The 15,378-nt window shown below is 38.4% G+C and overlaps 1 protein-coding gene and 1 long non-coding RNA gene across 2 annotated transcripts; both read right to left on the bottom strand.

The window, feature by feature from the left end:
* Positions 1-218: 218 nt before the first annotated feature.
* LOC132601225 (uncharacterized) lies at positions 219-884 on the bottom strand. The gene is made up of 2 exons (XM_060314330.1): positions 470-884; positions 219-397 (listed from the first exon to the last, which is right to left on the bottom strand). Exons 1-2 carry the CDS (start codon positions 882-884, stop codon positions 219-221), a joined length of 594 nt encoding a protein of 197 aa, XP_060170313.1.
* A 1,688-nt stretch (positions 885-2,572) lies between these two features.
* On the bottom strand, positions 2,573-3,389 carry LOC132602102 (uncharacterized). Its single transcript, XR_009567597.1, has 2 exons — positions 3,285-3,389; positions 2,573-2,878 (listed from the first exon to the last, which is right to left on the bottom strand). It is a non-coding gene; the product is annotated as an uncharacterized LOC132602102 (long non-coding RNA).
* Positions 3,390-15,378: the final 11,989 nt, after the last annotated feature.

Here is a 15,378-nt window from a genome sequence, read left to right as displayed (position 1 = left end):
TTGAAGCACCCCAAGCAGCTGTAAATAAATATGCCTAATCCAGCTCGTAGCTCCCTTTGGTATGCCTTGTATCTGACTCAAGCAACCCCTGGATTCGATTATTTTCCTCACCATCCAACTTGATTGTTGTGGTATAGGAATGTCATTCACTTGTCGTCCCTTGATGTAGTAAGAGTGAATCCATTGTATCCACAATTTGTCTTCTTTATGCTCCCAATTCACGCAGACTTTAGCAATGGCAGCCTTATTTCAGAGTTTGGGATTAGTGAGCTTGAATCCCCAGCAGCCAGTTGTAGACGCATTCTTTCCCATGACATTAGGGCTCTTTTAGTGATCACATTAGCCCCAGACCAAATATAACTTCGACAGTAGGCTTCGATGGTTTTGAGCACCTTAGCTGGTAGCATAAAAATTTGAGCCTAGTATGATTGAACTCCAAACAACACCGTTTTTACAAGTTGTGCCCTACCTGCATAAGATAAAGTTTTGGCTGTCCAAGAGGAAAACTTTGAAACAATTTTTTCAATTAAAGGTTGCCATTGAACTAGAGATAGTTGCTTGGATGCCAATGGAATCCCCAAATATCTAAATGGTAGATCGCCCTGAGAATAACCTAACTGTTGTAAGATTATTGTCCTGATAGAAGTATCTACATCTCCAAAATAAGCACCACTCTTTGCCATTTTGGCTTGAAGCCCTGAAGTTTTGGTGAAGAGTACAAATCTATCATGTAGAAGCCCCACTGCTTTAGGATCACCTCTAGAAAAAAGAAGTAAATCATCCGCACAACTGAGATGTGTAATTTTCAGCTTTGAACATTTTGGGTGATGTTTAAATTCTTTCTTTGAACTGGGATCAGTTAGGTGTCTGCTAAGATACTCCATCGCAATTGCAAAGAGAAACGGGGACATTGGGTCACCCTGACTCAACCCTCTTGCAGCCTGAAAAGGTTCATTTGTAACTCCGTTTTATCACAATGAACTAACACTATTTTACACATTCCATAACCCAATAGACAAACCTTGCTGGGAACCCCAAACCTTTCATCACTTGCTCAATATAAATCCACTCAACAGAATCGTAGCTTTTTGGAGATCCACTTTTATCATACACCTAGCAGACACATTTTTTCTTGGATAAGTTTTCACCAATTCATGAACTAATATCACATTATTAGAGATCCTTCTACTCAGAATAAATCCTGCTTAAGTATTGGTAATAATAGAAGCTATAATTTTTTGGATTCTGAAAGCTAGTACTTTAGCTATCTTTTTGTACTATATTGTGCAACAAGCTATAGGTCAAAACTCCTTTATTGTATCTGGACTAGGCACCTTAGGAATCAGAGTGATAGTAGTACAATTAGTTGCTTTATAGGTCATACTCCTGTTGAATAAATCTTTGACAGCTTCACAGACTTCTTTTTTGATTACTTTCCATCCCTTATTGAAAAACAATGCAATATAACCATCTACCCCCGAGGCTTTGTATTCCCCTATAGCACACAATCCATCAGAGATTTCTTGAATAGACAGAGCCTTGGGAAAATGCAAATGGGGCAAATTGTTACAATGTATGGAGAGTCGTTTATTTCAGACCATGCCCCCATGATTTTGTCAATGCACATTGGTAATCAGAAAATTAAAGTGCCTTTCAAGTTTTTTAACGTTTGGGACGATCACTGACAATTCCTACTTTTGCTAGAAAGAGAAAGGGAGAGATCTTTTGTCTAATTGAATATGGAAATTGGCCAACGGAAGTTTAACTCCGAATGAAGCACTTCATGAAACATCCCGAAATTTAATTGATTTATTTATTCCCTTTTTATGCCATCTAGGGTGCAGCATTCAGGCTGGTTCGCCTAGCAGCACGAAGCTTACTCGTTTGGCCGAGGGCTTCCAAACACATCGTAAGCTAAACCGGTGCTGACAAATAACCAACCCGCAATGAATAGGGAAGGTATAGTAATGCTATGAATGACCCAGTATCGAATACTGGTAATAATATCAGCAAACGAACGTTCTCATGTGCTTTTAGACATGCTGAGCTCCACCTTACGTAGCAAACATGCTAATGAAAATTGATTTAACATGTAATATATTCATATGTTACCTAACGAAGATAATATTCTTGATTTATGTTCCCCTTTGATGGCTCGGATGCTCTGACTTGACCGGACATAATTTTTTTTTTTTTTTTTTTTTTGATTTAATTGGAAAAGCAAGAAACTTAAGCTAATAATATGTATGATGACATAATAGTTTTAAATAAGCAATCATAAATGTGTAGAGCCATTACCAATTTTGTGATAAAGTAATCAAAGTAACTTATTAAATTATAATACTAAATTAAGTCTATGCATATGAGTCAGGGTTGTTGCTATCGATAGTACTCAAACACGAGGGGTTCCATAAGTAGTCGCGATCATGCACACTTTTTTTCCTTCTTTCTTTGGAAACAAAATTGAGAAAGATACAGAGGTAGAATAAAATCAAAGATACTAAAATTGGGCGAGATACGCGAAAATTGACCCGGACACCACAATGATGTAACAAAAACAGGATGAAAATAGTATCAAAATTCGCAATAGTATTCCATAATTGCTCATCAAAGGATACATTAGGTCAGAGGCTAAGTGGGTCTGTTTGGTTAAGCCTCATAAATATTTAATAATATGGAAAAGTAAGAAAAAAACAAATATTGATTTATGAGAGTTTATAACTGGGAGGACATGGCTTTACACAATAGCATTGGCTTTTATCACACGTTCCATATTGATAACCCTCATTTTTGCAAGTAGCTGTACACCTTTTCGCAGGTGGCAGTTCTACACATGGTCCCTTGAATGTCTTGCTTAAATCTTGACAAATTGCTGCTTCTGTCATACCCAAAAATAAAAATAAAAAAATAGAAGTAAGAATAAAATAAATAAAGGATAGTTGCGGTAAGCTGACGGTTCAGTAAATAAGATTGTAACACGGAGAATCTTCTAAATAGAGTGGAATTGATTTAGATGATCCCTAAAAGATCTTTTTTTCGGTTTAACAATCTGGTATTCGGAATTTACTAATTTGATTAATTTATATTCACATCGAGCAAGACTCATTTAAGGAATAAATGCTCTATAGTTACCAAACACAATTATTCATTAAGATTTGAACCGCAAGCCCATATAAAAAGAAGTTCTAGCCAATGAATTGGAAATTATGACACTTCTTAACAAATTTTTTTTGCTAATCATTCTTGATTTGTAAGTAAAAGCCTAACAACAAAAGAGATGGTACCTGCATTGCCTATGAAAAACAACACCAGAAGAAACACAACTTTAAACCAAGGCGAAGAATGTTCCATCTTTTTGTTATCTATTCAAAAGGTATTTTTGATAATGCAAAAGATGAGACACCATGCTTATCTTATATAGTGTTAATGATTCACTACTATTTAATGACTTTCTCTTTAATTATCTAGATAGTGAATTTTCTTACTATATAATGAGATTTCATCCCCTTAATTATGGATGTTGTTACTATTTAATTTCTTTCTCTTTAGTTATCTAGGTAGTGGATTTTCTTACTATATGATGAGGTTTCATCCCTTTAATTATCTAGATATTGTTATTATTTAATGAGATTCTTCCATTTTTCACTTTCCTTTTAATTAATATATATATAAAAAAAGGGCAGTCCGGTGCATTAAGCTCCCGCTATGCGCGGGGTCCGGGGAAGGGCCGGACCACAAGGGTCTATTGTACGCAGCCTTACCTTGCATTTCTGCAAGAGGCTGTTTCCACGGCTCGAACCCGTGACCTCCTGGTCACATGGCAACAACTTTACCAGTTACGCCAAGGATTAATATATATATATTAATATATATGCAACACTTTGCACTCACATAGCCATAATTTCTGTTTTTGTTTTGTTTTGTTTTGGTAACTAAATTATTTTTTCCATTAGTCACCAAAGTGAGTCATTACAAAACCACAGCTAGGCTACATCACAGCCTACCGTCTAACATGTATAACCTCTGAAACAAGCTGCTAAGGGGAGGGGGTTCTGAATATGAAGCAAACTATCCCCAAACAAAAGGGTACATAGCTCAGTCCTTAACAGATGGACAAATAAACTCAAGTACATCTAACAGCTAGAAAGGGCATTATTGTAGTCTCCTAATGCCAGGGGTTTCTCTGGTGTTGCAAGTGAGTGCCACTTCCTTTGCTATTGCTTCCACAGTTTTTGTCACTTTCTCAAATTGTCTCTTGTTTCTCTCCATCCATATAGCATGCACACCTTCAGCATAGTCCAGTTTCATAATTTGTACATCCTGTGTTTTCCCTTTACTGCTCTAGATGATCCACTTCAGGTGATCATCCCAACTAGTAGTCACTGGTGGTGCTCTTCTTATCCAGTTAAATAGCCTAGCCCATAGTGAACATGCAAAGGGGCAATGGACAAACAAATGATTTATGGTTTCCAAGAACCCATTGCAGAAAAGGAAAACTGGATCTATATTCATGTCCCATGTCACAAATCTGTCCTTGGTTAGCAACCTGTCTTGCACCTGTAACCATAGTGTAACCACAGCCTTGGGCCTTGCTGCATTTTGAAACATTAAGCACTTCCAGGGAACTCTTACTTTGTGCTCTAAAAGCTGCAAATAGATCTGTCTAATAACACTTTTATCAACTTTGAGAGGTTGTTATAGTGAACTCCAGGTACCTCTAGCTTCCAATATCTTCTTCAACACCCAACTAGCTTGTTGGGGAATTGTGACTGCATCCAACTGCTGATCTTTTAAATAGAACATGTGCACCCACTTTATCCATATTTTATCCTGCTTATGTGCCAGATCCCAGAATCTTTTGACAAGTGCTGCTTTATTCCACACATGCAGGTTGATCAAATTCATGCCTCCCACACATTTTATCCCATGCCACCAAAGTTTTTTTGGTGATAACATTTACCCCTGACCATATGTAGCTTCTACAGTGTGCCTCCACTACTTTCGTCACTTTAAAAGGTTGTAGGCTTTAGGCCAAGCCATGGAGGAGCTGAGTTGAAATCCTACTTAAAGCAATATTTTTTTGTTGATTTTAAGGTGAGCACCCAGGACCATTGAATCCTGGGTCCGCCACTGGTCCTTAGTTTCGAATGTTTGAGTAGAATTTACTGACAAATTTAAGGGCAGACCCAGGATTTGAAGACGACGACGGAGACACCACCAAAGTCAGATCAGATGCATGTTAGGAGATGTCACTTGTTCTGTGGTTTGGGCACCCCTTTTATGCGATAATTTGCCTGTTCGAACTTGGCACAACACCTTTTTTAATGCATTTTTCAATTGTCAACTGAAAGCGAAAATGCCAAAAGAAAGTATGTTTCAGCCAAGAATCGAACTTGGGTAGGCGCAGCAGAGTTCAAGGAACTGAGGGCACGCTAACCGAATGAGCTAACCTGACGGATATGTTAGAAAAGTCCTTTTAAATATATGATAGATATTTAAGGTATATACAAAAGTATATACAGGTTTTTCCAAAGTTAACGAGGGCACGTGCCCCCTTTCCTAATAAGGTAGGTCCGCCCCTGATCACAAGACACGTAATTATATTCAAAAGATGTTATCAGATACTTTGTATGATCCAGAACACTTATATAACAAACTTTTACAAACATCAATATTCAAGAGAGAAAATATGCTAGATTTCATCGATTTATCGATCGATAGATATGCTAATGATGAATTTTTTATTTAATAAATTTCACCATTATCTCTCCAAAACTGACCAAAAGAAAATCTGAAATGTTCTAGTTATGTTTGCCACAAGATCACTATATTACATAGGCAGAACTGGAAACTTATGTCTATAAGAATTATCACTCTTATAGCGGAGGATCTAATTAGAAAAATTGGGGGGCTTTTATGCACGTGTAAGTCCATACTTGACCCGCATTTTTGTTAACTTAATTAATAAATATAACTAATAATAATTTAAATTTTATTGTATTATCTTGTTAAATCCGTTTTTACTTCATAACAAAATCTATTTTATACAACAATCGATTAGGTGTTTTTTCTCTTTTCCATTATGTTCTTGCTTATAATTTCATAATTCCACTTTTATATTACCATTCGTTTGACTTTTGATTTGTTTATATCCTTATCGTCAAGAAAACGTCTTTTACCTACTCTCACTCCTAATAAAGTTCCAACATGAAATAGGTGGACTCTAAGTATCCAAAATTTCAAGTAAAAAGGTCCAAATTTTGGTCCTCAGATTTTGACTATGATTTAAAGTTACCCTCAGATGGAACTCCTTTAGACATCAAGTGCAAAAATACAACTTTTTTAAGCACGGGTTAATATTATTTGCAGGAACATTTTTGTTGTTGGATATAATTTTGAAACTTTTATTCTATTGCTTGAAATTATTTCAGTATTTAAGCTTATGATTAACATTTTTGAGTATTACTTATTTACTTCGTTTTATTAAAATTAAATAAACGTATAAATACTTGTTGCCCTAATTGTATTCTTTTTCTTAACAATATTTTCAAACGGCAATTACCTCATCCTTATCCCAAGATTAAAGCAAATATTGATTTTCCAGTTCAATTTTTAATTTTTGACTAAGCGTGGATTCGAACCCAGAACCCAGAAATTTTTAGGCGAAGGCAAAAATTAACGACCGGCAAATTGAGGGGAAAAATTAAAGATCACTCCCAAATAAGGACAATCGTGCAAATTGCCCTCAAATCATTTTTTTGCACAGAATGTCCTTCAAAGGTACTGGTCTTTAATTTTTGCCCCTCAAATTGTTGGTCTTTAATTTTGCCCTTCGCCTAAAAATCCATGAGTTTCGGGTTCGAACTCCCGCTCAGTAAAAAATTAAAAAAAAAATCGCAAGGCAGAGTTTTACATTCGCCAGGCAAAGTTTTGATTCAAACTCTACCTTAAGGCAAAGTTTGGGCAAAAGTCTGCCTTAAGGCCTAACTTTTGCCCGAATAGGCCTAATTTTGGTAAAAGTTTGCCTTAAGGTAAACCTCTACCTTAAGGCCTAACTTTTTGACCGAATAAGCTTAATTTTGCTACAAACCTTTGCCTTGCGATTTTTTTTTTTACTGAGCCGGGATTCGATCCCAAAACCTTGGGTTATTAGGCGAAGGGAAAAACTTAAATACCAACAATTTGAGGAGAAAAAGTTAAAGACCAATGCCTTTGAAAGGCAATGTGCAAATGACCCGACTCGAATATGGCCCAACACAGAATGGGAAATGAGGAGTCCATTGAACTCGTTAGTATTCTAATCAACAAACTGTAATGTCAAGAGAAATATTGTCAATAAAGGGGTTTGCTCGATCCAAAGTCGCAAACATACAAGAATTCTAAGGGTAATACCACCTTAGAACTAAACTCATTATTAAACTTTTGTAAATTCAGTAAATGCACTTTTGAAAGAAAAACAATGCTTTGGGTTCTTTTAGAACCCTTGAACACATAAGAAAACATTTTTACTGTTAGACATACATGACTACCACATTATTCTACCCTTTCAAATTAAACAAGATTTAGCTATTTTAAAGGAAAGAACCATAGCGTAAACTATACCAAGCAGGTGGGTTTTTGAAACCAAAACATGGATCAATATTACTAAGACTATTCAAACCTTCAATAAATTCCATGTATTTCGGTGAGAGAGAGAAAAATCAGGTGGGTCGGGTCGTCTTGGGCTGGGCGGATGTTGGACGATTTGGTTGGGCTGAAAAGAGGAGATAACGGAAGGAAAGGAGTGGGCTTGGAGATTAAAGAGTGACCACAATTGGATTTAATATTGTAGCCATTCTTTGTTTGTTGCAATTTTAGCCAGATTAAAACCATCTTTAGAGTAAAATTGAGGCACATAATTAACTAATTAAACTTCTTGGCTTTCACAAAGCAAAATACTTATTTTTAAATTAAAATAGTTGGAGTAATTAACCTGTAAATGACTTTAAATTGACAAATTGAAATACACACTCAGCAAAAACATTATAATCCAAGGTAACAGGGAGATTGACGATGATGTAGCACATCATATTGGAGCGGGGTGGATGAAATGGAGACTCACATTTGGATTACTATGTGATAAGAATGTGTCACACCAATGCTCAAATGTAAGTTCTACACAGTGGTGGTTAGACCTACTTTATTATATGGGGCAGAGTGTTGACCAGTCAAAACGCACATATTCAGAAGATGAAGGTGGCGGAGATGAGTATGCTCAGATGGTTGTGTGGGTATACTAGGAGGATAAGATTAAGAACAAAGTTATCCAGAACAGGGTGGGAGTGGCCTTCGTGGCGGACAAGATGAAGGAAGCGAGTCTAAGATGGTTCATGCATGTGAAGAAGAGAGGCACGGATCCACCAGTGTGTAGGTGTGGGAGGTTGGCTATAGCAAGTTTTAGGAAAGGTAGAGGTAGGCCGGAAAAGAACTGAGGGGAGGTGATCAGACGAGACATGATTCATCTCCAGCTTACTGAGGACATGAGATAGGAAGATATGAAAGCCGAGAATTAGGGTACAAGGGTGATAGGTAGTTGAGTTTTGCCGTATTCTTATAGGGGGAGAGATAGGGGGTTAGTCTCCTATACCCATCTCATCCTTATTTAGTAGTATTACTTTATATCGTATTCTTCATTTCTTACTGCTACTGTTGCTTTATTTGCTTAGTTTATCTTACCTTTTGTTGTCGTTATTTTTCTTTCAACACTACTTTGATTACTCCTATTGAGCCGAGGTTTATCGGAAACAACCTCTCTACTCCACAGAGATAGGGGTAATATTTGTGTACATCTTACCCTCCCCAGACCCTACTTGTGTGAATACACTAAGTATGTTGTTGTTGTTCTCAAATAAGTTAAATCATAATTTATATGTCAGCAGACGTACTAATACTAGTATCAACAAATACATTTTAAAATATCAAAATATAGAGTAATTACAACTTTTTTTCATTAACACATGTCACAGTTCCATTGAGTCAATACATTGTGTATATTTTGATATCTTTTTTTCAATGAGCTGCTGAATTTTGACAAGGATTAACACTCACTGCTCTTACCTCTTGCTCTCTGTTTGTTCGTGAAAAGCTCTAAAAAACATCACCCCAAAAGGAACAAAGCAAAGCAAAAGCTACACTGCTTTGTAAGTCTTTCTCTGTTCTTGATTTAACATTGATTCATCTTCTTTTATTTATCTCCTAAATAGTTGAGATATTAAAAAAATGTGGGGTTTCACTATAGTTTTTTGACACTCAGCTTCAAGTTTTGTGTTTGTGTTTAGGTAATCTTTGTGGCTTTTCTACCGATTGATATTAATAGCTATAATGCAGCCTGGTCTGCAAGTTCTTTTTGGGTTTTAATATTTAGAAGTAGGTGAATCCTAAAAGCACTAGGGTTTTAGAGATGAAACTATTTTAGCTATGACTGAAAGTAGTAAGTAAAAAAAAAAAAAAAAAAAAGAAGATAAATGCTTCTGTTTCTGTTTGATGCTTTTAGGTTTAGAGTTTTAAAAGTGAACTGATTGAAATCCCTAAGATATAGCTGAAAGCACTTTATGGGTTTCCTTGAGGTGCAAAAGAAAAGAAAGGAAAATATTTTTATTTAAGGTGCTTATACTGCTCCAGAAAATGTTGAAGGCATTTCATGGGTTTTTGTAGAGGTGAAAAATAAAAGAAAAGGTAAACAAGAGATTTTTAAGGCAGCTTATACATTTCAGGAAATGTCTAAAGCACTTTAAGGGATGAAGAGATCTTTATTCATCAGACTTTGAACCACTAGAGTAGCACCTCTTTCGAATATCCTATAATGCAGTGCCTTTCCTTTTGTGTATAGGGATCACATCAGAGCTTCACTTATATTCCACGTTTGAACTGTTTGGGAGCCAACTTAATTGGAAAACTGTGCTAACCTCATTATGGAACACAAAGACTTCGTTGTATTGGATACTATTGGGTCCATCCCCTTATTTTGAGGAAGAAAACACCTCCCTTATTTTAGGAAGAAAACACTTCCCTTGTTTTGAGGAAGAAAACATCTTCCTTGTCTTTGGAAAATTGTCAAGTGCTTGCTTGAGTCACTAATGACATCAATAGGTTCATCTCATACCTATAAATAGGGAAACTTTCTCATTTGCTAGACACACCAAAAATTGAAGAAGACAACACATCCCAAAGAGAGAAAAATCTAAGAGAAATACTCTTAGTGAAAGACTTAAGTAAGAGAAGTCTTTGAGAGATTTTTTAGTAAAAAATAAAATAAAATTCTTGAGTGTAATTGGGATTGGGGTTGTGAGGTTGAGTGTTGTAAACACTTGTAATATTTCTTCTTTAATAAGATTTGCAGCAGCAACGTGGACGTAGCTCTCACATTGAGGGTGAACCACTATAAATCTGTGTGTGCTATTTATTCTTCGCTTACATCACGGCGTAAGTAGGTTCTGTCTAAGGAGGTTGGTATTTAAGTGGTCCAGCTGTGACTCTTCAATCTTTCCTGGGAACCTGCTTACAAAGGTCGGATTTGGGATTCAAAATCCTAACAACTGGTATCAGAGCAACAGGTTGTGTTGTGATTTAGAAACGATGGGAGGCGAAGATGGTACGACGCACGACATCGGTAAATTCGATGGTACAGATTTTGCGTTCTGGAGAATGCAAATTGAAGATTATTTATATGGCAGAAAGCTTCATGAACCTCTGAGTCCGAAACCAGAGGAGATGAAGCAAGCAGATTGGGATCTCCTCGACAGACAAGTTCTGGGAGTCATTCGGCTAACGCTGTCGAAGAACGTTGCTCACAACGTGGCAAAGGAGAAGACCACCGCAGATATGATGAAGGTATTGTCTGATATGTATGAGAAACTTTCGGCAAATAATAAGGTATTTCTCATGAAGAAACTATTTCATCTAAAGATGATGGAAAATGCTCATGTTGCTGCACACATAAATGAATTCAATACCATTGTAAATCAATTGTCATCGGTAAAAATTAATTTCGATGATGAAGTACAAGCTCTAATTTTGTTGGCATCCTTACCAAATAGCTGGGAGCCAATGAGAGCAGCGGTTAGTAATTCTGTCGGCAGTGACAAACTAAAGTTCGACGATGTTAGGGATCGTATCCTTGCTGAGGAGGTGCGCAGGACAGATTCTGGAGAGGCATCGACGAGTTCTGCTTTTAATGTTGAAAACAGAAGCAGAAATTATGACAGAAACTACAACTGAAATAGGGGCAGATCGAAGTCAAGGAATGGCAGGGGTCAATCCAGACCAGGACGAACACTTGAGTGTTGGAACTGTGGAAAACCAGGTCACTTCAAGAAGAACTACAGGGCGCCAAAGAAGGAGGACAACAAGGGGGCTGGAATCAACGCTGCTACGGAAGACATTGGCGATGCGTTATTGCTATCGGTTGACAGCCCGATAGAATCTTGGGTGCTTGACTCAGGAGCGTCCTTTCATACCACCCCACATCATGATATAATGACAAACTACGTGGCTGGGAATCTCGGCAAAGTTTATTTAGCCGATGGAGAGCAGCTAGACGTTGTTGGCACGGGAGACATTAATTTGAAGATGTCAAATGGATCCTCGTGGAAGATTACAAAAGTTAGACATGTTCCAAAGCTGATGCGAAACCTGATCTCAGTAGGTCAGCTTGATGGTGAGGGATATGATCTCAACTTTGGTAATGGGTCTTGGAAGGTGGCGAAAGGTGCTATGGTAGTTGGCTGAGGAAATAAGATTGACACTCTCTACATGACGACTAGCTGTCGTGATACTGTTGCTGTGGTTGACAACACAAAGAAGACAGATTTGTGGCATTGTCGGCTGAGACATATCAGCCAGAAGGGGATGAAGCTGTTGGTGACAAATGGCTTAATTCCGGAGCTGAAGACGGTGGACCTTCATACGTGTGAGAGCTGCATTCTCGAAAAACAAAAGCGAGTAAGCTTCTCAAATGCAGGCAGGGATTTGAAGGTCGAGAAGCTGGAATTGGTGCACACAGACGTGTGGGGACCTACCACCATCCCCTCTCTTGGAGGATCACACTACTACGTGACCTTCATTGATGATTCAACCAGGAAGGCGTGGGTTTACTTTATGAAAAATAAATCCGATGTGTTTAGTGTATTCAAAAGATGGAAAGCCATGGTTGAGAATGAAACAAACCTCAAGTTGAAGTGTTTGAGGTCCGACAACGGCGGAGAATACACTGATGGTGATTTCAAACGGTACTGTGCCGATAATGGGATCAATGATGAAGACTATTCTTGGAACGCCGCAACAAAATGGAATAGCCGAAAGAATGAACCGAACGATGAACGAGCATGCTCGGAGTATGAGAATACACTCTGGACTGCCCAAGACATTCTGGGCAGATGCAGTCAATACCGCGACCTTCTTAATTAACCGAGGACCGTCAGTTCCCTTGGATTTCAGAATTCCAGAAGAAGTCTGGAGTGGCAAGAAGGTAAATCTTTCATTTCTGAAAGTGTTCGACTGCTTATCATATGTTCATAATGATGATACGGCTAGAAGAAAGCTTGATCCAAAATCCAAGAAGTGTTACTTTATTGGCTATGGTGACACCGAGCTTGGTTACCGATTTTGGGATGAACAAAATCGGAAGATCATCCGAAGCAGGAATGTTGTCTTCAACGAAGAGGTACTATACAAAGACAAGTTGCAAAAAAATTCAAAATGTCAGGATAAGGAATCGGAAATAGTCGATTTGAGGGACTTCCCGACACCTGAGTCGCAACCAGGTACAGCCGAGGCAGAGGAACAAACAATCCGAGAAGGTGCTGATGAAAGTGCCGATTCTGAAACAAATAAGCAGACGCCAATCACAGAATTACGTAGATCATCCAGGATCAGGAAGCCGATTCACAGGTACTCTCCATCCCTCAACTACATTCTACTCACTGATAGAGGGGAGCCGGAATGTTATGAAGATGCAATGTAAGTCGATGAATCGACCAAGTGGGAGCTGGCAATGAAAGATGAGATGGATTCACTATCGGCAAATCATACATGGGAATTAGCCGAGTTGCCAAAGGATAAGAGGGAATTGCAAAACAAATGGGTTTATCGGATAAAGGAAGAACCCAATGGAAGCAAGCGTTATAAAGCAAGGCTGGTTGCAAAGGGATTTCAACAGAAAGAAGACATCGACTATACAGAGATCTTCTCTCCCGTAGTCAAGATGGTGACTATCAGAACTGTTCTTGGACTGGTAGCAAAGGAAAATCTACATCTGCAACAGATGGACGTGAAAACTGCATTTCTTCACGGTGATCTAGACGAGGAAATCTACATGCAACAGCCGGAGGGATTCAAAGTCAAAGGAAAGGATAATCTGGTGTGCAAACTTCAAAAGAGTCTGTACGGACTAAAACAGGCTCCAAGACAGTGGCATTTAAAGTTTGACAGCTTTATGAAGAAAGCTGATTTTTCAAGGTGCGAGGCAGATCACTGTTGTTACTTCAAGAAATTTGAAGACTCGTACATGATACTGCTACTGTATGTCGACGACATGCTAATCGTAGGAGCAAACCTACAGGAGATTGATCGGTTGAAAAAAGGGTTATCGGAAGAGTTTGCAATGAAGGATTTGGGAGCTGCAAAACAAATCCTTGGGATGAGAATCGATCGAAGCAAGGAGGGTATCAAACTCTCACAAGAAGAATATGTGAGGAAAGTTATCAAAAGGTTCAACATGCATGATGCCAAGCCAGTCAGCACTCCCTTGGCTAGACACTTTCGGTTGTCAAAGGATCAGTCGCCGACAACTGAGGATGAGAAGAAGCAGATGGACAAGATACCTTATGCATATGCAATCGGTAGTCTTATGTATGCAATGATATGTACAAGGCCAGACATTGCACATGCAGTGGGAGTTGTCAGCCAATTTATGAGCAATCCGGGAAAGCAACACTGGGAGGCTGTGAAGTGGATATTCAGATATTTGAAAGGCAGCTCGAGTTCAGCTCTGTATTTCCGAAAATCAAAAACAGGATTGCAAGGGTATGTTGATGCTGACAACGGTGGTGATGTTGATAGCAGAAAGAGCACATCCGGATATGTTTACACCTTCAGAGGTACTGCAATCTCTTGGGTTTCCAAGTTGCAAAAGATAGTAGCTCTCTCTAGTTGTGAGGCTGAGTACGTTGCTGTGACGGAGGCCACAAAGGAAATGATGTGGCTACAATCTTTTCTGCGGGAATTGGATCAGGACCACGAGGGAAGTGTGCTATATTGTGATAGCTAAAGTGCCATTCATTTGGCAAAGAACCCGGTCTACCATGCTCGAACAAAGCACATACAACTCCGGTACCATTTCATTAGATCAGCTTTGGAAGATGGAGCGCTAGTGCTTGAGAAGATCGCAGGGAGTCAGAATCCAGTAGACATGCTGACAAAGGCAGTGACGATAGACAAACTGAAGCTATGCTCAGCTTCAGTTGGCCTACACGAAGTATGAAAGTAGGAAATAGCTGCTGCATCGATCAAAGTGTGAAGACAAATTAAAATTAGTCTTCAAGTGGGATATTTATTGGGTCCATCCCCTTATTTTGAGGAAGAAAACACCTCCCTTATTTTAGGAAGAAAACACTTCCCTTGTTTTGAGGAAGAAAACATCTTACTTGTCTTTGGAAAATTGTCAAGTGCTTGCTTGAGTCACTAATGACATCAATAGGTTCATCTCATACCTATAAATAGGGAAGCTTTCTCATTTGCTAGACACACCAAAAATTGAAGAAGACAACACATCCCAAAGAGAGAAAAATCTAAGAGAAATACTCTTAGTGAAAGGCTTAAGTAAGAGAAGTCTTTGAGAGAATTTTTTAGTAAAAAAATAAAATAAAAATTCTTGAGTGTAATTGGGATTGGGGTTGTGAGGTTGAGTGTTGTAAACACTTGTAATATTTCTTCTTTAATTAGATCTGCAGCAGCAACGTGGACGTAACTCTCACATTGAGGGTGAACCACTATAAATCTGTGTGTGCTATTTATTCTTCGCTTACATCACGACGTAAGTAGGTTCTGTCTAAGGAGGTTGATATTTAAGTGGTCCAGCTGTGACTCTCCAATCTTTCCTGGGAATCTGCTTACAAAGGTCGGATTTGGGATTCAAAATCCTAATAGATACATCCTGCAAATTTTAACCCTTATTGTTTTAAAGCAATTTAGCATGTCTCGAAAAGGAAAAGAACCAATGTTGAAGGAATTGCAGCCTCCAGTAGAACCAATGTCTGAGGAATCGCCGGGCCCAGCGCTGCCGCCGCCTCTATCACTCCCATCCACATCGTTTCGGGGGTTCCACATCCATATTTGCCTCTG

The sequence above is a fragment of the Lycium barbarum genome, chromosome 7 (genome assembly GCF_019175385.1).
Source record: "Lycium barbarum isolate Lr01 chromosome 7, ASM1917538v2, whole genome shotgun sequence".
NCBI classification, from domain to species: domain Eukaryota; kingdom Viridiplantae; phylum Streptophyta; class Magnoliopsida; order Solanales; family Solanaceae; genus Lycium; species Lycium barbarum.
Note: the sequence above shows the minus strand (reverse complement) of the source record. Positions and strands in the feature narration are given on the sequence as shown.